The sequence below is a fragment of the Budorcas taxicolor genome, chromosome 22 (genome assembly GCF_023091745.1).
Source record: "Budorcas taxicolor isolate Tak-1 chromosome 22, Takin1.1, whole genome shotgun sequence".
In the NCBI taxonomy this organism is placed as follows: Eukaryota; Metazoa; Chordata; class Mammalia; order Artiodactyla; family Bovidae; genus Budorcas; species Budorcas taxicolor.
Window position 1 is genome coordinate 25,319,909 of NC_068931.1, and position 27,593 is coordinate 25,347,501.

A 27,593-nucleotide genomic window follows, 5' to 3' on the forward strand; every position below is an offset into this window, starting at 1 on the left:
GAATGCGGGCGTGCGGCGGCGCCGGGCGAGGCTGCAAGGCGCCGGAGCGGTCGGACGGGGGAGCGAGAGCTAAAGCTTGCGGAGCGCGCCCAGACGCCCGCCGGATCCTGGAGCCGCCGCCTAGCCGAGCCCGCCCGGCTGCGGGGGGCGGGGGAGGCCGAGCGGGAGGCGGGGCGGGGCGGGGCGGGCGGCGCCGGGGAGGCGGGGGCGGGGTCTCTCCGAGCTGCGCAGGCGTTGCTCGCACCTTGTTGATTAGTCAGTGCTGGGAGCGCTGCTATGGCGTTTCTCAGACCCGCGGCTCCTCCTCACACGCTCCAGGCGGAGGGAAGGAGGGGTGAGAGGAGGAGGAGGCGAGCGGGCGGCCGCCGCAGCTGCAGACCCGGGGCCAGAGGAGGAGGCGGAGCGGGAGCCGCCGCAGCCACCCCGGCCGCCGCGGGGCTGCTGCCTGTCCTCTCCGGGCTTGAGGGCACGCGGGGCGCCCCAGCCATGCCCCGCAGCGGCAGCTGAGCCGGCCGCGGGCCCCCTCCGTCCCTCCCTCGCTCCCGGCTGCCGCAGCCGCCGCCGCGCCCCCGGGCTGCCCGCGGCCGGAGTGCCGGGCGCCCCTCGCGCGTCCCAGCTCCGCGAGCGCGAGCAGCGGCGGCCGCCGAGGCGCGGGGTGGTGCCGGCGGCGGGAGCGCGGGGCCGGAGGAGGCGGGGAAGATGGACCCGGCGCCCTCGCTGGGCTGCAGCCTCAAGGATGTGAAGTGGAGCTCGGTGGCCGTTCCGCTCGACCTGCTGGTCAGCACTTACCGACTGCCCCAGATCGCGCGGCTGGACAGCGGTGAGTCCCCGCCCGCGAACCGCAGTCTTGGCTGGGCTGTGCGCGCCTGAGCCGGGGAGGGTGGGACCCTGTGGGGAGTGGGCTGCCCGCCCCCCAGGCGTTGGACTTGGCCCGCGCGGCTGCCGCAGCCCTGGCGCGTCGCTCTCAACTCCCCCCAGCAGCAGCTAGAGATGTGAAAATCAAAGCCCTTGCAGGATAATTAAAAAGGACGCCAAAAAAAAAAAAAAGAAATCAACATTAGGGAAACCTCTGCAGATAGTAATCTGGGAGGCGAGCTGTCCCTCCCTACCCGCCTGCAAGAATTACTCAACCTGAGAAACCCTGAAGAGTTAGCTTAGGTAACTTTCTCACAAAATAATTGTGCTTTGGGTGGCATCTTTATTTTGGCAACTCTCCCCCGCCGCTCCCCAAGAAGGAGCAGATTTTAGGGGGAAAGGTCCTGGATGACCAATGAAAGAGATCACATTTCTCAGAGACCTTTTATTACAGCTTGTCTGTTTTGTTTAAGTCAACTGAAAGTAATTTAGAGCTGTGTGTAGCAAATGTTTTTAGTAGAGGTGATGGTATGCTTAAGGTTAATTATTAGCTTAGCGCATTTCCAGCCTGGAAAAAAAACTGAAGTCCCGAAAACCTGTATTGACCTGGAACCCGAGCTCAAAACTAAGACATGCTCGTGTTTCCTGAAATTGACAACCAGAGACTAACCCCACGTTTCCCAGCTGTTTGTTCTGCAGGTTGACATCTGCAAACAGGTAGATAGATGTGCATACTGTCAAGATACTTTTCGGTTTGAGAGCTGTGACAGACAAGGTGGCAGTTTAGGTGTGTTTTGCCTTTTGTGTTTTCGTAAGAACTTCTGTTGATTTTGGCTTCATGCGATTTCAGACTGTTTGCAGAAACAAGCTGGCCTCTGCTATGGGGCTGCTTGAAGCACCTGGGCCCAGGCCGGCAGGCAAGTTGATAAAGCTGAGCTCACGCCAAATCAGCACTGAGCAGAAAGGTGTCATTTCTGCTCAAAGGACTTGGGTTGCTCCTTTTTCTCTGGAGTCCAGGCATGTGTAACATGAGACGTTATAAGCATCTAAAGGCATTTTTGTTCCCTTTCTTCTGAGGAGTTAGATTAGACGTTTGAAGTACTGCTGTGAAAAATAAAGGCAGGAGAGTTCAAGATCACTGTAAAACAGTCTCCCCGTGCTTACTAGCTTTGTTTAATTGGTGGTGGTAGTCGTGGGCATTGGGAATAAGCTAGGAGTTCTGAAACTAGTGATGAAGGGCAGGTGAGTTCAGGGATGGTCAGGTGGTATGTTTTGAGGCATTTCTGCTTAGAGTGGGAGTGCTTTAAATATGTGTCTGCAGGTCTGAATCAGAGAGAGAGTGTGTGTGTACTCTGAGTTTCATTTATTCTTACATTGTGTGACATTGTGAATACTGAAAGGTTATAGGATTCCTCACTTTTTCCTATCTCTCATCTCTGCTCACTTCACCAAAACTTAATAGCTAGATGGTGAACATGGATGTGTGTGGTGTAAAAGTCACCCAAAAGTTTCATTAAACAAAATTTTAAGAGGCTGAATGTCAGTTGCAGACATAACTTTCAGCTTTACAATCCACTTTCTTCTCTCCCTGCCATTCATAAAAAGGATCTGAATCAGCAGTGTACTCATCCCACACTTCTTTTTCAAATTAGGACGTGGGTAGCAAGTCTTAACAGTGTGTCCTTTCAAGCTGTGGAATGGATGTTGATCACTATGTGTAATTCCAATTCCGTATTGTAAAGTTTCTCTTATTACTGCTTGAGGATCACAGTGGCATGTACAAATTTGGAATCATAGCCAAATACTGCTTTATACTTTGGTCCTTTCACTTAGTCTCATCTTATTAAAAAAAAACCAAAACTTTTTTTAAGCTGCATGCTGTTTCATGGGATGATGGCTGTACCATGTATCGAGTCCCCTGCAGTGGACACCAAAGCTGCTTCATTTTATGAATTTTAAGTTGTGATGTAATGAATACTCTTATACATAAATCTATTTGTTTGGGTTAGGATATATTCCTCCCCTGCTGAATAAACATGTAAATCCTTTTTAAGTCCTTGTTACACATTGCCAAATTGCTTCAGAGACTAAAGGTTGTACTCATGCTCAAGGGAGAATCATGGGAGTAGCAGTTTCCCTACAACCTTAAAATAATAAGTATTTTACAAACAACTAGAACCAATAAAATTTACTAATTTGAAGGGTGGAAAGTGTTAGATTACCAATTAAATTTGGATAGACTTTAAAAGAGTTGGTCATAGATTCCATGTTTATTTTTTAAATGTGTCACAGCAGTGCACAGAACACGTTAAGGACATGCCACCATGCTGTATGTGAAATTTGTGCAGCCCTCATCCCTGTGTATGTCCTTTTGCCAGCTTTAGTGCTGCAGGTACATTTTATACACACACACATACACCCTATACTTAGACATGAAAGGTAGTCATTTTCCAAATCACTTGTTTTCAGAGAGGTTAGAAAGGAATGGAAAAACATGGCAGTAGTTGACATTACGCCAAGAGGAAACTATTGGCTGATTTTAAGCAATCATTAAAAAAAAAAAAAATCAAACATCTAATTTCAGAACTGTTGATTATTGGATGCCTACTATGTGCTGGTCGGTTTCTAAGTGCTTGATATATCTTGTCTCAAATCCTTAGCACGCCATTTTAAGGACTTTGGGAACCTGAGGTTTGGAGAAATTGAGCAACATACCTAGTAAATGATGGATTGTGATTTTTAGCCGACTTTCCAACTCTGAAGACAGACCTTTTATCTTAAACTGTACTACCTCCTTATACTAAACAGGAGTAGATTTAGAGTAGGTCTAACGTCTGCTCTAAAGAGCCCCACTGTCTCTCTTGAGAGCTGGAGGACCGGAAAGTCAATATTTTTAGAACAGAGTAGACATCGAATTAAGTGCTGGCCTCATCCATCATATTTAGACGATTTTCTGCTTCCCAAAGGAGTGGCTGAAAAGCGGTAAGGGGCAGAGAAGAAAGTAAAGAATCAGAGAAAGAAGGCAAAAAGTAGAGTCTGAGGGTCTAGGGTATGTAGACATGCCTGTTGAGAGCACTCTTTAGGGCGTTTGCCATACTTAACATACTAACTACACGGTAAGAGCTTTCCAGTTCTTTGCCTCCTGCATGTCACTCATGAATTGCCAGACACAGTCACTATTCCACCCCCAGTGGTGAAATTTGTCATTATTTAAGATAAATACAAAATTAGTGAGTCTTTTTTGCCTGGGAAATCCCATGGACAGAGGAGCCTGGCGGGCTATAGTCTGTGGGATCACTAGAGTCGGACACGATTTAGTGACTAAACCACCACCACCACAGTATGTCCTCATGAGTCTTTCTGGAGACCAAAAGAAAAGTACTCTAGAGGTTCTCCTTAAGAAACACATCTCTTCAGCCAGAATCTAACCCCATTTTGCAACACAGTTAAAATCAGATATTTAACCTCATCATCAGTCTTGGAAACTGTTGGCTGTAGAACCAGGTTCAACAAATGTTTTTATGACTGACAGGGTGGAGAGAATACTGATCCTCACCCATCATCAGCCCATCCACACTTAGGGGTAGGTAGGTGGGGAAATTGTTCTTTTTTCTCTGTCTCTTCAGTATTTTTTCTTGGAAGTGCTCTGAAGAGTTGTTCTCCAGCCGTGCTCTTTCAATTTTTTTGCTCTTACAGCGCCTGAAAGATTCTGTAAAAGCCTGTACTCTAAACACATTTCTAAATTAATTGCTAAAACTTTTCATCTTAGTTTAATAGTTTTATATAGTTGTACAGTTTAAATAGTTGTAGAGGATATCTTTCATCATACTGTCAACATTGACTTTTCAAGTTATTGTGTTGTTTAAAAAACTCTAGTAGAATCTATATTTGATTCCCTCATAACTTCTCTTATAGCTCAGTTGGTAACGGGCTTCCATGGTGGCTCAGAGGTTAAAGCGTCCGCCCCCAATGCGGGAGACCCAGGTTCGATCCCCGGGTCGGGGAGATCCCCTGGAGAAGGAGATGGTAACCCACTCCAGTATTCTTGCCTGGAGAAGCCCATGGACAGAGGAGCCTGGCAGGCTACAGTCCACGGGGTCACAAAGAGTCGGACACGACTGAGCGACTTCACTTCACTTCAGTTGGTAAAGAATCCGCCTGTAATGCAGGAGACCCTGGTTTGATTCCTGGGTCGGGAAGATCTCCTGCAGAAGGCATAGGCTACCCACTTCAGTGTTCTTGGGCTTCCCTTGTGGCTCAGCTGGTAAAGAAAGTGAAGTCACTCAGTCGTGTTTGACTCTTTGCGACCCAATGGACTGTAGCCTACCCGGCTCCTCCTTCCATGGGATTTTCCAGGTAAGAGTACCAGAGTGGGTTGCCATTTCCTTTTCCAGGGGATCTTCCCAATCCCGGGATCAAATCCGGGTCTCACGCAATGCAGGCAAACGCTTTACCCTCTGAGCCACCAAATCCATCTGCAATGCGGGAGACCTGAGTTCAATCTCTGGGTTGGGAAGATCTCCTGGGGAAGAGAAAGGCTACCCACTCCAGTATTCTGGCCTGGAGAATTGGGGTTGCAAAGAGTCGGACACGACTGAGTGACTTTCACTTCACTTCATATTTGATTCTCAACGTTATTCATTTTTGAAATTCATGAATAAGTTCTTAACAGTTAAAATTTTTACGTCTTTCCTTTTTTTTCCTTAAATTCATATTTCCATTTCCTTTCTCCTACAGAATTTTACTCCAATGGAATATAGTTTTGGTTTTTTTTTTCTGTTAGAAGGAAGGGTTTATTACTTGTAGTAAATAAAGAGAACACCAGAGATCTTTCCCAAAGCAGTGTCTTATTGATCACTGCCTTACTTTCTGTACCAAAAAAAAAGAAGAAGAATATAAATCAAAAACTAGTATTTCGTATTTCATTTGGCCACAGGCCCTTTTTATTGAAATATTTCAGGTTGTTTAAAACAAAGAAGTGGAAATTAGCTGTGTTAGGAAAGGAGATACTCAAATGGGGTGGAGACTTGCGCTCCTCAGCAGGGATCAGCATTTTCATTAGTTCTTTTGTTAGTTGCCCTGTGCCCTGGGATCTTTACACCCTGGGGTAATGCAGATTAGAAAGATCTGGTGAAAGTTGATGCAGAGGAACTGCTTTTGTAAAGTGGGAGAAGGACCTTTGGGAGGGGGAGGTAATGAAGGACAGCTGCCATTCATCCTGGGAGGGATGTTCTTCCATCACAGTTACAGTTTCAGGCAGATCAGTTTTTAGACAGGAGAATATTTGAAAGTTGGGGACTTGGAAATTGACTCACTTCCCTGGTGACTCAGACGGTAAAGAATCCACGTGTAATGAAGAAGACCTGGGTTCGATCTCTGGGTTGGGAAGATCCCCTGGAGAAGGGCATGGCAACTCACTCCAGTATACTTGCCTGGAGAATCCCATGGACAGAGGAGCCTGGTGGGCTATAGTCCATGGGGTTGCAAAGAGTTAGACATAACTGAGCGACCAAGCACAGCACATATTTGTGATGATGAACCCCTTGGGAAGTGTTGGCTTTGCTTCAGACACATACCCTAGTTCAAAGAATGCTTGTCTACAGCAGGAAAAATGAGTGTATGGTCCTGCTTGCTGAAAGAAAGAAGACCAAGGCTGCATGAACTGCCAGGGAGAGAGAAATAAAGATGGTAGGCATTGGAGGCAGCTGCATTGGCTGGATAGCTGCAGTTTCTCTCTCCTCACTGTGTGGAGAAAACAGAGTTGATTCCAAGCCCCAGGTATGTGGTATGCTGGGGGCTTTGGTATTTGCTTTCTGCTGAGCTTTCTGCTTTATTGACTATGCCAAAGCCTTTGACTGTGTGGATCACAATAAACTGTCAAAAATTCTTCAAGAGATGGGAATACCAGACCACCTGACCTGCCTCTTGAGAAATCTGTATGCAGGTCAGGAAGCAACAGTTAGAACTGGACATGGAACAACAGACTGGTTCCAAATAGGAAAAGGGAGTACGTCAAGGCTGTATGTTGTCACCCTGCTTATTTAACTTATATGCAGAGTACATCATGAGAAATGCTGGACTGGAAGAAACACAAGCTGGAATCAAGATTGCCAGGAGAAATATCAATAACCTCAGATATGCAGATGACACCACCCTTATGGCAGAAAATGAAGAGGAGCTAAAAAGCCTCTTGATGAAAGTGAAAGAGGAGAGTGAAAAAGTTGGCTTATAGCTCAGCATTCAGAAAACGAAGATCATGGCATGTGGTCCCATCACTTCATGGTCAATAGATAGGGAAACAGTAAAAACAGTGTCAGACTTTATTTTGGGGGGCTCCACAATCACTGCAGATGGTGACTGCAGCCATGAAATTAAAAGACGCTTACTCCTTGGAAGAAAAGTTATGACCAACCTAGATAGTATATTCAAAAGCAGAGACATTACTTTGCCGACTAAGATCCGTCTAGTCAAGGCTATGGTTTTTCCAGTGGTCATGTATGGATGTGAGAGTTGGATTATGGAGAAGGCTGAGCGCTGAAGAATTGATGCTTTTGAACTGTGGTGTTGGAGAAGACTCTTGAGAGTCCCTTGGACTGCAAGGAGATCCAACCAGTCCATTCTGAAGGAGATCAGCCCTGGGATTTCTTTGGAAGGAATGATGCTAAAGCTGAAGCTCCAGTACTTTGGCCACCTCATGCGAAGAGTTGACTCATTGGAAAAGACTCTGATGCTGGGAGCGATTGGGGGCAGGAGGAGAAGGGGACGACAGAGGATGAGATGGCTGGATGGCATCACTGACTAGATGGATGTGAGTCTGAGTGAACTCCGGGAGTTGGTGATGGACAGGGAGGCCTGGCGTGCTGCGATTCACAGGGTCGAAAAGAGTCGGACACGACTGAGCAACTGAAATGAACTGAGCTCCTTTTCTTAACTCTACCGTTTAAGTGCCTGGAGGGCTGATGGAGCAGAAACAACTGTGGCCACTCAGATGGCTGTGAGGCTCCACGTGGCTGTTTGAAAGTGTCACAGGTGTTTCTAGATTCAAGTGTTATCTTTGAAATTTTTAGTGGGCACTCATCAATGCTTTTATTGGATTGAAGATTTTCTGAGGATCTGTAGTTGAATAACTTAGCAGGAAAGAAGTGCCTAGTATGTTATACACAAGGTAGGTTTTGAAGAAAGTCTCTTGAATATTCTTTTATATACTGTCATTTTCCTCTAGTTATCATGTATTTGAGTTGGCGATGCATAACAGGATCTTGTGTAGGACAGTGGATGGTTATCAACATTTAGACTCATAAGATGAGATTTGGACGTGGCTCCTTATTTTAAACGCTCTTGCTTTTCAAATAAGATGTCAATTTTGAAAGTCTTAAGGGAGTATCCACGTGACGAGAAAAAAAGAATCTTGAGATGCTCAGTTCATCTGTAAAAGGAAACCTGGTTTGATCATTGTGATTGACTGTATCATAGTTTAAAGAAAGTATTTTAGTCTCTTTACCTCATTTGGCTTCCTTATTGAAATAGCAAGTTTTAGTCGACCAGCTTGTAAACTCATTTATTTTTGTCTGAGATTCCTGAGGTATCTGTCTTTTCACTAACAAAGCTGCAGTTCTAGGAAGACTCATAAAGTCCTTCTTGTCTTTAGCAGGACTATCAATCTTAAGAAAACCAGCTATTATATGCAACTTGAAAAATAACTCTTTATGTATTATTTTGTCATACTTGATAAAATATAAAATGCTTGCTAAAATATTTTTTAAATCTCATGGGATTAATTCTTCTTTAGATGACATTTCCACATGAAGTTGTTTCCCCACATCTCAAACCTCCACCCCTATTCCCAGTTTCATAAAAACATTTACCCAAATTTCATTAAAAGTATAAAAAATTTAATAAATTATCATGATTTCCCAGCTCCTAGCACACTTCCTGGTATGTAGGAGGCATTCAGTAAGAATTGAATAAATGAATGAATAAATCTCAGTGTTAAAATTTTTAAGGCCCAAAATAGATTACCAAAGCTGTCTATGGCCTCTGCAAGTCTGACAGAATTTCACTTTTGTTTCAGTTGAGACACACAAACTAAGGTGATAGGTCCTACAATTAGCAGTAGGAAAAGTAGAGACTGGTAAGATCATGATGAAATAATGATTCTTAGGTTCATTAGTTATCCATCTTTAAATTATTTCTAGCAATTAAAACTCAGTTTTTAAAGGCCTTTTTTTTTTTTCTTTTTGCTTTCTTACTAGTTCTTTCATTCTGAAATTCAGATGCCTTCTTCACATATTACATGTAGTATGTCATTGAGTTTTTAGCCTTGTAGCACCTAGAATGCCATACATCTTTGGAGCTAGTCAACTCTTATGATAAGCAAGAACCTGATTGGATAGCCAGCTCACCATTTAACTATCCATTGTTTCATCTTCTCAGAGCATCAGAAGCTCTTAGAAGTTTTACTTCTAAGCAAAGCAAGCCGCTTGGTTTAAGTAGTGTTACAAAACTACTACTGCTAATTTGGTACAGTTGTTGTCTTCCTAGAATAGCCCCAAGATTGACTTGAAACCATAGTCTCTTAATCCCAGACAGTGAGTTTCCTTTTATGCCATTGCAGGAGTATTACATAGTGGTAGGAGGAGGAGGAAAACCCAGTTTTTCCTGAGCCCTTTTCTAGCCCTGTAGATGAATTACTTTATAAGGCAAGTTATTTTAATCGATTCTGCTAATTCTTAAACCTACTTTGAAATAAATATTTAAATACCACTTGAGCTTTGATGGCTTAATGGTTGTTTAATGAATATCAAGTTATTGAATTTAAAATGCAATGTGAAGTCTTATAGTTATGAAGTTGTTATTTAGGTTAATATTTAACATGTACAGTAAGTTATGATTAGGTCTGATTATAGCTTAGAGAGGAATAGAATTGTGAGTATTGCTTATGTGTGTATCCTTGTGAAGATTTTTGAATAATAGGCTGTGTTCTGTTGTTTTTTTCCATTCAGTAAAGAAAAATTTCCTTGGTCAGTTTTTTTTGTTTTCCCAAGGTGATAGTTTTCTCAGTGATAGATGTTAAGATGTTAGAAATGAAACTTTGCCCTTGATAATTAGTTCAAATTGACAGTATTTTCCTCCTAGCAGGAAACTAGATTCAAATATCTAAAAGTAACTGGAAAAGGATAAATATTTACTTTGCTATTTTTAAACATATCTGTTATCTTGTAGGTAATTAGGAAGCACTGGTTGTAAGAGACTTTGTCATCCATTCAAAAAAAGGTTAATGAAATGCCAGAGGAAATTCACTTGAATAACTCCAGGACATTCATCCATGCAGATGCCTCTCTCTTCCTTGAGTGGGCAAGTAAGGGATGGCTAGAATCAAAGACCTAATATCTATTTCATTGTCATTCCTGATCCTCCATAGTTTATCTTATGAAATCTTCACTTTGTTTCAGGTTAACATATAAAGTAATGAGGAATCCATTTTGGATTCCTGACTTGGATCACTGACTCATAAAATCAATGAAACACCACATCCAAGTTAAAAACAACTTAATTAGTTATGCCTAAAAGAGAGAGAGAGCTCATGAAGGTTCAGATTACTTAAAAATAACATAAAGCTTTATTAAGATATTTTACTTTTATTTTTTCCTGTTTATTTTGGTCCACTCTTTGGTCCGTTAAGAGGAAGGGAGCCACGGAGAGTAGACAGGATCAAGAGAAAAATTTTCAGAAGCTTATCATGGCCAGGTACATCACTTTAGGTTAATTTTAACTGTATGTAACAGGACCAAAAAAAAAAAAAAATAATAGCAATAATGGCTTATCCAACATGGAGATTTCTTTCTTTTTCAAATAACAAGCATCTGAAGAAACATGGCCCAGAATGACAGGGCAGAATGACAAGAACCTAGGCTTCTCATGGCTTTCTGCTCTGTCATCCTCAGCAGGCCGTTTTCACTTCATGGTTCTCAGTGGCTGCTGGAGCTCTAGCCATCATGTCTGCATCCCAGATAGAAGGAAGGGCCCAAGGGTATGTCTCACCATTGATCCTGCACTGCCTTGCACTCACATCTCATTGGTCAGGACTTACACACTCCTATGTGGACAGGAAGGCAAGTGGAATCTTAGTTGGGCACAGTGCAGGAAAGGGGGTCATTGAATATTGGGAGTTACCCATCAGCCTCTGTCTTTTAGATTTTTGCCTTGATGCCTTTCCTTTTCTTTCTTTTTTTTCCTTCCTTCTACCCAGAACTTACTAAAACAGTCATGCCTTGGGCCCCAATTCCTAGACATTTCGTTGTTTGGGTTCTTCTGCGGTTAAGAGAGTAGGCACTTCTTGCCCCAACTTTTCTCTCTTCATCCTTGAGCTAAAACCTTAAAGCGGCTCTGTATAAGAGGCTCTTTATTAGAGGTGGAAGTACTTTTTCAGTAAGCATGAAAAGTTGTATACTCTTAAGACGTTGTTAGAAGGCACTCTTGCATTCTTTTTTAGTTTGCCTGCTTTTCAGATTTTGCCCTTGACCTGATGCACACAATGGGGATAGTTGTCCAAGTTTTAAAACTATTTATTTTACCAGAGAGGCTTAGTGGTTGTTTTTTTCGTTTTTAATAACATACTTACTATTCTCCACCATCACCCCCAATATCATTATTATAGAGAGTTTTACTATAGGGAAACATAGACAGAAAATGACAGAAGTGAATATCAGTGTTAATTCCAGAGGTTATATAATTGTTATGTAACCATTATTTACATTTTCCTATTATGCAGGCATGCCACATACATGGAGAATGTATATAAAGTGAGACTAAACTGTGTATGTGCTTGGTTGCTAAGTCATGTGTGACCCTTAGCAACCCCATGGATTGTATAGCCTGTCAGGCTCCTCTGTCCATGGGATTTCCCAGCAAGAATACTCGAGTGGGTTGCCATTTCATCCTCCAGGGGATCTTCCTGACCCATGAATGGAACTTGAGTCTCCTTCGATTCTTGCCTTGGTGGGAGGATTGTTTACCACTGAGCCACCCAGGAAGCCCTAAACTGTATATGACAGTGAAAGTGTTATTCCTTCAGTCATGTCCGATTCTTTGTGACCCTGTGAACTGTAGCCTTCCTGGTTCCTCTGTCCATGGGATTCTCCAGGCAAGAATACTGGAGTGGGTTGCCATTCCCTTCTCCAGGGGATCTTCCCATCCCAGGGAGCAAACCTGGGTCCCCTGCATTGCAGGCAGATTCTTTACTGTCTGAGCCACCAGGGAAGCCCAAACTGTATATAAAACTTAAAATTTTACATTATATCCTGAGCATTTTCTTTCATTATTAATCTTCTTTGAAAATAAAATTGTCATGACTGAATGCAATTCTGTTGTTATCAATTAACCATTATTTATTTGACCATTTTCTACTTACTAGACATTTAGTTTTGAATGTCATTTTTTTGAGGCTATCTTTATACTTAAATTTGTCTGTTTTACACATCGTTCATTATTTGAGGTTCCTGGAAGTGGGATTAAAAATTTTCTTTTCTTTCTTTTTTTTTTTAGGTTGTTGATGTGTATTGCTAATTGTAGCCAGGAAAGTTTGCACCATTAGCAGTTAATGAATATCAGTCTACATCATTGAATATCAGAGTTTTTTTTCAGTCTTTGCTAATTTAGATGATCTAAAAATTGGTACTTTTTCTAATTTGCATCACTTTGAAGGCTACTAGAATAAACTCAGATTGCTTCATATTGTGAATTTTATAAGTTATTTGTTCAGTTGTTTTTGGTAGAGTTTTTTTTTTTCCTCCAAAGCTCCTGAATAAAAATGAAATCCTAGTGTCCTTTATTCTTTTTTTTCTTTTTTTTTTGTAGGATGTTTATAATAATCTCCAGGCTTCATGGGGGTTTAATCACTTTATAAACTTCTGTTCCATTTTTCTCTGGTTAACGTTCATAAATAGGCATTACCTGTTTCTGAAATTGAATAATTATGGTTAATTTACTTCTCTTCATCAAGTTGGATATTGGATTTAAATGTTATGTTCCATATTGCATTGTGGTCAGTCAATAATCTCATGAAAATCTTGGTAAAAACCATATTATGTGTTAGCAATTACAATTGTACACTATTTAAGTTCAGGTCATGGATAGTTCGTCATTGGTACGTCACTGACAAATTCCTGTGCATTGCCTAAAACTAAGCTGACAAACTAAGTTCACCACTGTTTGATTTTAAAGACTAAGAATGAATGGACATGTGTATGAAAATGTCATTTTTTGTGTGTGTAATATATAATGAACCCTGAAGTGCTGTATTTAGGGCAGTTAGAGTTTCTGTTCCATTTCCTAGTCTCTCTTTTTGTAAGAGTTAGGTTTCAGCAACTTGAGAGTCTGTTGAAGCTTAGAATCTTGAGTATGAATGCAGGAGAATAAATGCTAGAGATTCACAGATAACTTCAAGACCAGGAGGGAAGCAAATGTGATAGTTTGAATGTCGTTTCATTTCCTCTGCTGAATATCTGTGCAAGTGTCGACGTCAGTGTAATGGTTAAGAAGGGAGCCAGAGATAAGAGGAGGCAAGCTGGGTTTAATTCTCTCTGTGTATAGGCAGTGATTGATGGGGGAATCAAAAATATTTTCTGTTGCCAGCTTGACACCTGAGAACTCTATAAATAGTTGCCTTTATCAGAAGGTTGAGGTGGCAGTTGCTGAAAGCACAGTACAAGATGACTTTAAGAGAATCTTTTAGCATCAGAGAAGAAGCCTCAAGCCAACTGCACAGAGGATCAGGGAATTCTGAAATTGTTCTTGCCCTCCCTCCAGTCTGCTCTCTTCTTGACTCAGTTGGGAAGATTTCAATCTGAGCAGGTTGTTCACAGTTTGAGTACAGTCGATGTCAGAGGAGTTTCACGCTAGTAAATGAAGACTAGACAGGGAAGGAAGAAGGGAAATATATGAACTAAGTTATAAACATCATTTACAGTCTATCTAATTTTTTTAATTGTCACAATGAAGTAGAATTTCATTTCTCCCAATTATAAACATCATGTATTCAATATTAAGAATTTGAATACATGGAAATATGTTAAAACTTAAGGTTATCTGAGGTCCCACCACCCTGAGATAACCGTGATTGTCCTTTCATGCATCCCCTCTTCTTCTCTCTCCCACACTCTTATAATTTCAGAGAAATGAGGAATTTTAGCTACCACTTTTTTTTTCTCCCTTCATGTCAACCCTCATGCCTCCAATCCAATCCTGTCTACCCACACAATCCACTTTAATAATCCAAGAGTTTGCTTCATATTTCCTCCCTACTCATATAATCCTGCATAGACATTAGATATGTAGTCCACCCTTAGTATCTTTGGGAAATTGATTCCAGAACTCCTACAGTTACCAAAATCCACTGATGCTGAAGTCTGTATAGTAAACTGGCCATAGTATCCATGGGTTCTACACCCACAGATCCAACCAACCTTGATACAAAGACATATACTGAAATAGGAGTCTGTCCTTGCTTTGTGAAAATGGAATTGTATTACATCTATTAATACTTCTTTATTTTTACATACTTCTTGGCTTCCTGTTTCTGTCACTCTTGAGAATCTTTCTAAACCATCTGGTATAAAACAAATTCATTCCTTTTTAACAGCTGCATAATATTCCATGGTGCAGATCTACTCATTCTTCTGTTGATTGATGTCCAACTTATTTCTAGTTATTGGCCCCTGTTAACTATACTTCACTAAACCTCCATGGATGTAATGTCACGCATTTGTTCATTATTTCTATAAAATTCTGTGGTTTCTATCACATACCTCTTACTTGTCCCCTGAAACATCTTTGATGACTTTGTCTTCCTGATTCTCTTAATCTCACATGCAAGGACGAAAATTAAATCTTTTTTTAGAAGAAACAGTTTAGGGAAAGTAGGTGTTCTGTCCCAGTGCATGGATGGTAAGTCACTTCAGTTGTGTCTGACTCTTTGCGACCTCATGGACTGTAATGAGGCCCTCCAGGCTCTTCTGTCCATGGGATTTCCCAGGCAAGAATACTGGAGTGGGTTGCCATTTCCTCCTCCAGGGGTCTTGCTGACCCAGGGATCAAACCTGCCAGGTGGATTCTTTATCACTGAGCCACCTGGGAATCCTCTGTCCCAATATCAAAACCCAATTCACATAAGTGGAACTGATTTAATAGAAATTGCTGAAATGCTGTCTGAAAAAACAATACTCATTTCCATTATTGATGTATGAGAATACCATCTCTCCAAATCTGTGACAACCATTAGATACGAAGTGTACAAGCAGTATTTTCCAGCCTAATGGATACAAAATAAGATCTTTGCTATGTTAAGTTGCAATTCTCTGACCATTAGTGATTTGTGTGCCCTTTTTATGTATCTGTTTATCACTTAGAGGTACTCTTCTGCAAATTGAAATAATTTTTACTGGTTTTTCTGTTGTATATTTATTCCTGGCGATTTCTAGATGCCGTTTGTGTATTATAGAGATATATTTTATTTACATTTACTGAATATGTTGACTTTGTTTATATTATATATATCCCTTCAAGAGCTTAAATTTTTTATTTAGACAAGTCTCTTTTTCCTGTGTTTTCACTCTTGGCTGAGAAAGTGACTCCTGGATTGTATATGCATTTTCTTAGATATTCTAGGAAGATTTTTTAATTTTAAGTCTTTAGTCTGTCTGGAATTAATTTTTGCATATGACATAAGATTTTTATTTTCTTCCAGACTGTTGTTGTGCCAGTCCATTTATTCAGAAGTAGGCTTACTAAATTGAACTATCTTTGTCAAATTTGTTCTGTTCTTTAACAGTAGAAAATCCACACTTCACCCATACTTGTCTTTCAGGGATTGCCTTGGGATGTGATGTGAAAACATATATGGTTACCGAAATCTGAAAACAAGCCCTTTATTCCCCAAAGAAAGGAGTTTGGCTAGATCTGCCTCTGACCTTGCTTTACTCTTCCTTTCCAATAGCTGTGGGAGGCCTGAGATTTGTTTTTCTAAAGAAAATTTTAATTCATTTGAAAGTCAGTGCTACCCTGGTGAGTCTGGGAAATGATAGTAACTTGTTAAATGCCTTCTGAAAGCACAGACCAGATGCTTTGGCAATAAGTTTTCTCCAGGGAGGGATTTGTTTTAAAATGATACTTGACTAAGCTGCTGTGTGTGTGTCTGTGTGTGTGTGTGTAAAAGAGAGAGTTTGCACCTTTCAAAGTTTCAGAAGAAATTGCAAGTTGAGCTCAGCTTGTTTTTTTAAACTACTTAATTGAAAGTGTATTGATTTACCTCATTATTTTGGAGATGAGGAGCATACTTCACACACTATTCTTAATGTGTATGTGTGTTTCTTGCTTAAAAATCCCATATTGACTCACATCTGTTCATTTATAAAGGCTTAAATTTCTCTTATGTTCCGTACCTCCCCACAAATTGTGGATGGCATTGTCTTCCTCATTCCTCTTAATTTCATGTGCAAGGAGCAAAATTAAATCTTTGTAGGAAAAACACGGGGAAATGTGGATGTGATATCTCAATGTCCCAAACTGCATGAAAAAATGAGAAATAAGTGCAAGAGGAGAATTCATACAGAGATCATTCTTTGAGACTTTTTCTACTGTATGTTGTGACCTTTGTGCAGATTTACAGCAAAATCTCAATCCTGCGTTCCAGAAAGTCCTCCAGACTTTACGAGCTTGGAGTCAGGTGTGTTTAAAAGTTTCATCACTTCTCTTTTTAGATGTCTTTCTAAGCCGCCCAAGAGCAGGGATCCTGTCTTCTCTTTCCATTGTAACATTTCACAGGGTCTACTGGGTCCACCAGATGCGACCCTGCCCCACGGACCTCCGGACACTCCGGCTTGTCCCTATTTGCAAGCTCTGCTTCCAGACACACACAGGTGTACACACTGTGTTCTTCTGACCTTTTAGCAAGTTCTGGACTTGAAATGACAATAATTCCAGCAGCCACATCTTTCTGCTTCAGCTCAAGAGTTTCTTTCCCAGTCTTCTGACTTCTCAAACTCTCTCAAGCCTTAAATAGACCTAATACGCATTTGTAGTCAGTCACTCTAGTGTCCGACTCTTTGCAACCCCGTGGACTTGTAGGCCCCGCCCCCCACCGGCTCCCCTGTCCATGGGATTTCCCCGGCAAGAATACTGGAGTGGGTTGCCATTTCCTCCTCCAGGGGATCTTCCCAACCCAGGGATCGAACCCATATCTCCTGTGTCTCCTGCATTGCAGGTGGATTCTTTACTGCTGAGCCAATGTCTTAATTTAGGACTTAGTGAATTGTAATTACATGTATTAACCTCATGAAAAGGTGAAAAATATTCTGAGGCTTAGTGAAGCCAACTCACTGTAAAAATATTGTTGGTAGACCATTGATATTTGGCTGTACTGTTTAATCAGAAGATCTTTAATTTGTAAGAACATATGTCAGAGTAGAAATGAACATATTTCACTGGTTCTAAGGTACATGTTTCAATATCTATGAAATTGGGATGCATCTGATAATTAATGGCATCTCATAGTTTAATCAGCAGCATTTATTCTTCTTGATTGTTGTAAAATAATGATTGTATTACAAGTGATGGCATCCTAGATTATTTGAACTGGGATAGTTTCATGGAGTATCTTTGCATCAGATCATTTCAAGTGCAAAGCATATGTGTAAAACAAGGACTCTTAGTGGATGTCACGCTACAGGGTAGAAGATAATCCAGATTGAAAATCAAGGAATGTTCCGTGTAATCCATCTCTAACAGAAAATATCAGGGTCACATTTAACACTTAACAGACAAGGCAAGGTTCCCTGTTGTATACAACCACAGCATAATTTTCCATCATACCACATTTTCCAACTTTAAAATGTTTGACTTGTTATGACCTCCATAAGGCAGAGACTGTGTCTTTCATGTTCCCCATTGTGTTTCCAGTGCCCAACGTGGTTTCCAAACGGTGTCACCTTGGCAACAGGAGGGCATTCAGTAGAACTTGCTTTAAGTACTCTTCTCTGGCACGATATACAGCGTGCGCACACACACACACACACACACACACACACACACACACACACACACACACACACACACACACACACACAACTCTCTCTCACAGTGTAGTGAGTTGAATGGCAGCTTCCAAAAAGGTATGTCCAATGACATGTCCATGTCCAGATCACAGGAACCGGTGTGTTAGCTTCTTCGCAAAAGAAATTTTTGCAGATGAATTTTCAGATGAAATCATTTGAGATGAAATCAGCCTGGATTATACAGGTCCACTGACCTGTGTCATTCCAAGAGGAAGGCAGAGGGAGTTTGAGACAGACTCAAGAGGAGGGAGAGAATGGAGCGACAGCCGCAAGCCAGGGTTTACCTGAAGCCGCCAGATGCTGGAAGAGGCAAGGGAGCACAGTCTCTCCAGCACCTTCCAAGAAAACGGTCTTGGTTTTGGACTTTTGGCCTTCAAAACTGTGAGCATAAATTTCTGTTGTTTTAAGGCACTCAGTGTGTGGAAATTTATTATGACAGCCAGAGGAAACTGATGTATATATATATACACACACACATGCACAGAAGCATACACACATGTGTGAACACACACAAGTTTTGCTGGCCTCTAATTAAACTCTCAGATAATATTTTTTTACATTAGAAGCTATAAATATATAACTTCATTTTCTGGATTTTCCCAGCGTGGACTTTACCCTAACATCCATCAATAGGGTGATGGATAAGCAGGATTATGGAATGTGGTTTTCACTCCGTCTTTGCTGCACAGCTGGTGGCTCAAATACTCACTGTCTTATCAGCATAATGTTAAGTGCTGGGAACATGAAGGTGAATAAGCGCCATTCTGATGCTCAGGGAATTCCGAGGCCCACTGAGTAGGTGAAGTGAAGTGAAGTGAAGTCGCTCAGTCGTGCCCGACTCTTTGTGACCCCACGGACAGTGGCCTGCACCAAGCTCCTCCGTCCATGGGATTTTCCAGGCAAGAGTACTGGAGTGGATTGCCATTTCCTTCTCCAGGGAATCTTCCCGACCCAGGGATCGAACCCAGGTCTCCCGCATTGTAGCCAGGTAGATGCTTAGAATTAACTATTGTCATATAATAAGCATGGACATGCTTCATCCCAGAGGTAGGTTAATATTGCCAGGAGCTCTGGAGGCAGATTTCACAGAAACTGTTCATTGACCACTGAGCCAGCCCCAGACAGAGTGAGTAGGATTTCAGTGGGTTTAGAGGAGGGAGGCTGCTATTCCGGCCCGAGGTTAGGAATATCCTGAACAGAGGCGTGGAAGGGGGTGGGAGGATCTTGAAGAGCTGTCACATGTTTATCCTGTGGCTTAGCTGATGGCTCTTAGCCTTTCCCCCGCCTTCTAGGACACAGATAACAGGTGGTGTGATAACAGACTCCCCTGCAGCGTATCTGCTCAAGTCCCACATCTTGGTGCACTTCAGTGTGAAATAGTAAATAACAAACTGCAGCGACATGTTGCAGCCCATGTCTGCCCATTCTCAGACCAACAAGGATTTTTTTATTTCCCTAATGTGTGAGCTGCGAATATTGGGAGCCATCTCCGGAGAGGCTCCCAAGAGGGGAGAATCTTGGGCCATGTGCACTTCCTTACCCAGCTAATGATAAACTAAACTCCATGTCTTTCTGTCTCAAGAAAACCTGTTAGAGAACAAGCTTGTGATTGCTGTGACAAGGATGAGAGAAGGGAAAGGGAGTTTGGGATGGACTTGTGCACACTGCTATATTTAAAATGGATAACCAACAAGGACCTACTGGATAGCGTAGGGAACTCTGCTCAGTGTTACGTGGCATCCTGGATGGGAGGGGAGTTTGGAGGAGAATGGATATAGGTGTATGTATGGCTGAGTCCCCCTGAAACTATCCCAACATTGTTAATTGGCTGTACTCCAATACAAAATAAAAAGTTAAAAGAAAAAAAGAAAACTTGTTAGGGTTCGTGAGTCACATTTTCGTAGAGGAACTTAAATCCATTCCAGTTTTTATTTTAGGAATAAATTTATCTCTCAGACGTCTTCGTATTTCACTTAATCCTAGTACTGAGCAACATAGTCTCCAACCAGCTGCGTCATCACATCACGGTTGCCGATGAGTGTTTGGAGAAAGAGCTCATCTTTGTTCCTGTGCTCCTAGCACGGTCCCCCTATGGAAGCACTCCTCCACTGGTAGTTAACATGAACCAAGGGGAAATGTCAGAAGGCTTTTGATATGGAAAATCACATTTAGATTTTTAGAAGGATCACTCTCGTTTCATTTTGGAAGGTCACTTAGAGCAAGGAGAAACTGGAATTATAGAAAGACAATATTTGGAAGCTATGGGGTTATAATCCAGGAGAAAGATGGCCTCCAGCCAAATCTAAAATGGGACTGCAGAGGAGGGGTGATGCAGAGAGGTGATGCCCTGGAAATAATTTTCAAGGTGAGATTTCCAGGATGGCCGAGTATGAGGAGGAGAGAAACGTTCAGGAGTCCTGAGGTCCTGGTGCGGGTGCTGATGTCCTTGTCAGAGGTGAGAACACAGATGGAGAAGCAGATTGCAGGTGAGGCCATTAGTCAGCGTAGCCAGGTGCGGCTGTGGTGTGTGTACTGTGTGCTAAATCACTTCAGTCGTGTCTGACTCTGTGCGACCCTATGGACTGACTGTAGCTAGCCAGGTTCCTCTATGAATTCTCCAGGCAGGAATAATAGAGTGGGTTGTCATGCCCTCCTCCAGGGGATCTTCCCAACCCAGGGATTGAGCCCATGTCTCTGAAGTCTCCTGCACTGGCAGGCGGGTTCTTTACCACTGGGGCCACCTGGGAGACTTGTGGTCTGGAGGCTGTGGTTCAGTTCGGTTCAGTCTGTGGTAACTGCTCCCAAATGTCAGCCTGTGAAGACAGCAGAGGTTTGTTTCTTCTTCGTGCTCCTTGTTTATCATGAGCTGACCGAGGGCTCTCCCCTGGGTCCTCATCCTCCCTGTAGGCCTGTGCTGATGCTTCCACACCTGATGAGACAGGAGAGCAAATACGCAGATCACGCACTGGCCCCTTAATGCATCCACCCAGCAGCGCTGCCCCTCACGTTCCTCTTATATTTTGCTTTTCGTGGCAGATCCCATGGCCACATCTAACGTCAGAAGCATGGAGGTGTGCAGTCTTTCCGTGGGCCAGGAGTGTGACTCTCAAGAGTCTTGTGCTAATTTCTGAATATGTTGAGCTTGAGGTATTTATTTAAGGGAAATTCCGTTCAGAAGTAATTAGAAGACTTGGCTTACATCTTGAGAGAGTTCAGGGCTAGAGGAATAATGTTGGGAGACTTCAAAGTCGTGGTCATAAAACAGGTCGTGTGAGTGAGTAATTCATCAGGCTGGAGTAGAACCTGTGCTAACGATGGTAGGAGATCAAGGTTCATAAGCTTGTGGTTCCAAATGTTGCAACCCCAAAGCCATATTATTATTATTTTAGCTGTTTAAGTTTTAAATAATTTTAAGTAACTGTTGGCATAGGGGTTGAATTAATCACTTAAATGGAGTTTAGCTTTTTCATACTCCGAAATTGCTGACTTGCATGTAGTGCTTTAAAAGATGCCTTTAAATTTTGCTGTGGGATTTCGGCCAGTTTTCTGGCCTGGCAGGGAGGGGAAAGTATTGCCAAGGATAGCTTCTGTAGTTTGAACTGAAGATCAGTTATAAGTTGATGGATACTAAGATTGCTGAGTACTCAGAAAATTAGAATACCGTATAAAGTGTTCTAACTGGTTGTGTCTCAGACAGAAAGGTACGGGCTTATCCTTGCTGTAATGATCTCTTTTTATAGGTCCAATTACTGGCAAAGGGAGGTAGTTAATAAGACTTCTCCACTGGCCAGTGTGCATGCATAAAGAGACATGCTATTTCTCTTCTCCCTTCTCTTAAAAGATTCTTGCGCTTTTGCTTGCCTGACCTCCATAGCAGTCTACACACCTAAGTTATGCAGTTTTTTATCTTTTCATACAGTCTTTTCAGACATATGTGATTACCCCAAATAAACTCTCCTCCCTTCAAGAGTATGTGCTTAACAGGAAAATTAAAAAAGAAAAAAACAATCAAGCCTGGTTTAAGGCATGTTACCATTATTTCTTTGAAGGAAACTGCAAAATTACAACAGCAGTGATGGTTAAAATGACCATTTTGGTCTTCACAGTTGATGCAAACGAGTATTCATCAGACTTCCACTTTTTGTTAGCACTGTATCTTGAATGGTTGCAAAATAAAAAAGAAGGAAGCGATGCCTATTACCTTCTTGTCCCAGACTCACAAAAGTATTAAAAGCAATTCTTCCTTATTCTTCCTCAGTCAGGCAGAGCCATTGGTGTTGGCTCCTGGATGATAATTATAATCAACATTTATTGAGGGTAATGATGGTGCCGGTTGTTGCACAATAGTTTATATACATTACTGCATTTAATTTTCACAATGGCTCTTTGACATAAGACTACCTACCAGGAACAAGAGGCTGAAGGAAAGGAAATCATTTGCTCAAAGTCACATAGCTGGAAAGCTGGGTAATGAGCTGCTAGCTGGTTTGAGAACCCTGCTTCCCTCCTCTCCTCTGCTCCCAGTTCTCTGACCCACAAGAATTTTTCCTCACTCACGTTGCACTTTGTTGTTCAGTCGCTCGGTTGTGTCCGACTCTTTGAGACCCCATGGACTGCAGCTTGCCAGGCTTCCCTGTCCTTCACCATCTCCCAGAGCTTGCTCAAACTCGTGTCCATCGACTTGGTGACGCCATCCAACCATCTCATCCTCTGTCATCCCCTTCTCCTGTCTTCAGTTTTTCCCAGCATCATCAGCGTCTTTCCCGGTAAGTCATTTCTTTGCATCAGGTGGCCAAAGGATTGGAGCTTCAGCTTTAGCATCAGTCCTTCCAATGAATATTCAGGACTGATCTCCTTTAGGATGGACTGGTTTGACCTCCTTGCAGTCCAAGGGACTTTCAAGAGTCTTCTCCAACACCACAGTTCAAAAGCATCAATTCTTCGGTGCTCAGCTTTCTTTATGGTCCAGCTCTCACATCCATGCATGACCACTGGAAACGCTAGGGTCCTGGAGAACTGTTAGTGGAAGGTGAGAATTCAGCAGGATTCTGGGAATTGCCTGCCAAGGGAGGTTTTCTGTTTCAAATGTTTGTTGTCTTCCTACCACTTTCTCCCCAACAAGAAAGACTTGGGGGAGGAGGGGTGGAAACTGCCATGTGAAACTGAAATAACTGTCTTCATTTTGCTCTTGGCATTTAAAATGCTTGTTCCTTAATTGCCTACCATGGTCTATGCATGCATGTATATTGGGTTGGCCAAAAAGTTCATTTGGGTTTTTCCATAGCATCTTATGGGACAACCTGAACGAACTTTCCACCAACCCTGTGGGGGTGTGTGTGTATTTATATATATAAACCCATATGTAGAGTCAAAGCCTCACTCACCTTGGGATAAGGCTTGACAAAATGCCAGCCTTTCCAGAGAACGTCTGCCCCTGATGTCCATCTGTCACAAAGTCCACCACTTGTAGTCAAGTCCCTTCCTTTAATTGAGGAGTATACTGTATTTTATGATTACAGTGTGATATCGCAAGTGCTTGGGAAACCAAGTGAAAACAGGTGGATCAGTGTCATCCAAGGTGATAAGAAAGAGCACGAGAGGTGCTGTCAGGGCCTGTGGTCATACTTAGGCTCCGACCCCCGCAGGTCCTCCCCGCCCTCCAGTACACATCTGTACCAGGCAGTGTGTTCACAGTGTGTATGGATGAGAACAACTTGAGTGGGGATCCTTGCCTGACTCGTTGGAGATCTGATGAAAGCGGCAAATCGACATGTGCATTAACCCAGTTTGTCGCATAATTTCCAAGTGTTGCTTATCTGTTCACCTGTCGCCTAAAGCCAAGGGCTCAGAACCCCGAATTAGCACATCCTGTCACTGCTCAGGATGTGGGCACCGTAGCACAGGACAGTCACGGCGGCATTAGGAGGGGAAAGGAGCACCCCATCCTAGGAGTTTATGACTTTTTTAAGAAAGCTATCAGGTGGCTAGATAGCTTTCCTTACGTTGGGGTTTCCTCCATAGGGAGTGGTGGTGGCGGCAGTGCCCCGGGGTGGAAAGTGGTGATTCTCAGAAATGGAACTTGGTGATATTCACACAAGTCTGATTTCACTCTACTTTAGTTCCCCCCATCAGAGAGCACCCAGAGTTTACCCAGGTAAACTGTGACCCCTGGGGACCAGGTCTGGCATGCTGCCTGTTTAGTAAATGAAGTTTTACCAGCCATGCATTCACCTGTCGTCTCTGGCTGCTTCTGCACTTGAATACTAGAATTGAGTAGTGGCTTTATAGGGAAGCACTCTAAGAGGACACACACATTAGTATAACTTTTTCTTCTCATATAATATCAGTGTAGTGGTGAAGTCTAGAAAACTACATTTGTGTTGCAGAATAGCAGCAGATGATTAGTGACAACCTCTTTGCCTTGGTATAGGTTCAGTTCTCTTTCTTAAATTGTCCAGATCTGCTGGAAGAGTTGTAAACATCAATATAATTTTCAGAGATCGGGGAAGCTTTTTACTTTTTTGAGATTGGTGTTGTTTATTTACATTGATGAAAATAGAGATGTCTGTACTTTGGACTGCAAGATCAAACCAGTCAATCCTAAAGGAAATTAGTCCTGAATTGGAAGGACTGATGCTAAAGCACCAATACTTTGGCCACCTGATGCAAAGAACTGACTTACAGGAAAAGACCCGGATGCTGGGAAAGATTGAAGGCAGGAGGAGAAGGGAACGATGGAGGATGAGATGGTTGGGTAGCGTCACCAACTCGATGGACATGAGTTGGAGTAAACTCCGGGAGATGGTGAAGGACAGGAAGGCCTTCACCTGATGTGCTGCAGTCCATGGAGTCGCAAAGAGGTGGACACGACTGAGCAACTGAACAACAACAAGAACGAGATCTCCCTAGATTCTGAAAAATGAATTCATCTGGACAGACTAGTCTTATGTACACTCACATGTAATAGTGGTTTAATCAGTGGCAGCTTATCTCTTTGGAAATAGGACAAGAGAGATCTCCAGTTAACCCCCTTTAGAAATAGAGCAGTTTTGATTATTTATAACCCAACCTCTATGTGAAACGGTTTAAGTTTCATGCTGGGCTGCGTACTTGTTGGCCCTCTCAGAATATACTTAGTCAACACAAACTGAATTATTTAGTGTCATTACGTAGCATAGAATCAGGAAAGACAAAACCATTTCACTAATCACACACAATGAATTTCAACAACATAACTTCTAAACTGTGTGTCTCTTGGATTATCCATAGTACTTCTTTTCATTAATGTCATTAAAAATTGTCTATAGAAAAGAAAATTGCAGTTGTGGAAAAATGTCTTTGATGGATAAAGCAGATGGAAAGAACAAACAAATACAAGGCCCCTGGCCTCACAAAATTTAAAGTTTAGTACTTAATCTTTTAGTACTAGTATTATATCAATGTTTACAACTATTCCAATAGATTTGTATGATTTAAGAAAGAGAACTGAATCAATACCAATTCAAAGAGGTTGTTATTAGTCAATTATTGCTTTCCTGCAAAACAAATGTAGTTTTCAAACAGTTGTAGACTTCACAAAACATTGATAGGTATGAGAAGAAAAGAAAAAGTTACATTAATGTGTATATTGCCTCTTTAAAAAAGCTTGCTTTTCTATAAATGCAAATAATTTTTTTATAATATTGACAGAAGGAGCAGTAGGATTATGACAAAAAATTTACTTGGTTTCGTTTAATACATTTGTAAACATGAAGAAGTAAAATTTGAAAATCGAGAATCTAGTTGAATGATATACAGCTAATGATATCTTATTAGAGCTATAACCAGAAAAATAAAATTGTCTTAAATTTGGTAATGCGTATTCAGAGATTCTTTGGCTTAAAACATGGAGGAATAATTTGTATAGTAAATGTAAATGAATGATCAGAAACCCACTCATAAACTTCCTACTGAATGTAAATTAGATGGTGACGGATGCTGTTAATCTCTGTGAAACAGTTGTGACTGCTGTTTGTGTCTGCTTATAATAGGTGCAGCAATGTAGTTTTTTTTTTTTTTGGATAGCATAAGTAGTTTTAAAAGCAGCAAAGTTGCATGTATTTAGTTCTTTGTGTGTTCAGTACAATCAAGGCCATTGATGGCTTGTGGCAGTTGAGCCTCCTGGGATGATGTACTTAGTAAACATCTCTTAATAAGGTAACTGCTGCCCACTTACTGTTGGGAGATTGTGCTTGGTAACATTCAACAGGTCTAGATTTTTCTGTTTTCATTGTACACTTCAGAGAGTTTCATCTTCCCAGTGCCTGGAAAATTTAGCTTCCACATTACTCACCTAGCATAATTATAGGAATTGCAAGGGGATTTGAGAAAGTGTTGGTGGAAGCAATAATAGTCAACTCAGGAAGTCTCCTACAAGTCATCGTGATAAGCTCACAATAACAGCAGTGTATGAAAGAAAGAAGCACTGCTACTACATTTGTTGACTTCCTGCTGATTTTTGTGTTTTGTGGGTTTTTTTTTGGGGGGGGGGGGGCGGCGAGTGTTATTTTGATCTTCAGTTATACATGGATTTTTCTCTCCAGTTCCCTCCTGACCTTGTGTGTGAATTTGAGCAATTAGGGAGCTTTTCTCAATTTGTTCACTATGTGGAGGATCCTCGTTTGCCCAGGATGGTCCCAGTTTGCGTCCCTTGTCCCAGAGTAGTATTAGTAGAATCCTCTTTCATCTGTGAAGGGCCCTGGTTTGGAAGATACATTATATGGAAATCCTGTTTATAGGTGAAAGGGAGATAATACCCCCCGCCCACCGCCCCGTCTTGTGATATCTGGTGATTGTATGAAACAGTATGAAAATGACCAGCATGATTCTTTTGGCTTACAAAAAATGAAAAATAAAATTTCCATTACAGTGAATTACCTTGAATTCTATAACAATGATGAATAATTTTGTTGATAGTTATCTTACATATATACATATTATTCAGAAGTGGTGATAGATGGATAGATATCTTTTACATACATATGTATTATAGGAAAATTGCTGTCTGAAATGGAGAGAATATTTTGATGACCATTTATGGTGCATCAGGAATCAATACTCTGTTTTGAAAGGAATGCTTACTCCTGTGTTTGTATCATTAGAAATTTTGCTTGCACAGCTCTGTATATTATTGTTTAATGTCCCTATCTGTTATTTGAATTAAATTGAAGGCTCTGGTGCCTTGTGGCAGAGCAGGAATTAAAATTTAGAGCAATTCTTATGATGCCTTTTACCTCAACATTACAATTCCTCAGATAACACATTTTTGCAACTGAAATAATTTGTGAGACTTAATTTCTGTCATGCTACTATGATCTTGTATTTTTTGGTAGCAAAATGAATCTAGTTTAAGACCATATGACTTGATTCTGGGATTATTATATATGCTAATTTGATATTTGGGATTTACTGTAGGGATTTAAAACTATTTTTAGAAGGTGGAAGTAATTTGTCATGCTAGAGTAAGATGATTAATTGTGCATTAGAATCCTGCAAAGCACACTGAACATATTTATACATAGAACTTTGGCAATTTAAGCTAGGAATCTTAATCTTCAGCCATTCAGCTTCACTTAGTCATCTTTCATTAGA

At 41.6% G+C, this 27,593-nt stretch overlaps 1 protein-coding gene across 2 annotated transcripts in view; it reads left to right on the forward strand.

The window, feature by feature from the left end:
* The first annotated feature begins 699 nt into the window (after positions 1–699).
* GAREM1 (GRB2 associated regulator of MAPK1 subtype 1) overlaps positions 700–27,593 on the forward strand; it is a 232,954-nt gene continuing 206,060 nt past the window's right edge. For both annotated transcript variants that reach the window (XM_052660476.1, XM_052660477.1), the window contains exon 1: positions 700–820. In XM_052660476.1, coding sequence (XP_052516436.1) covers positions 700–820 — 121 coding nt within the window. The remainder of the gene's footprint in view (positions 821–27,593) is intronic.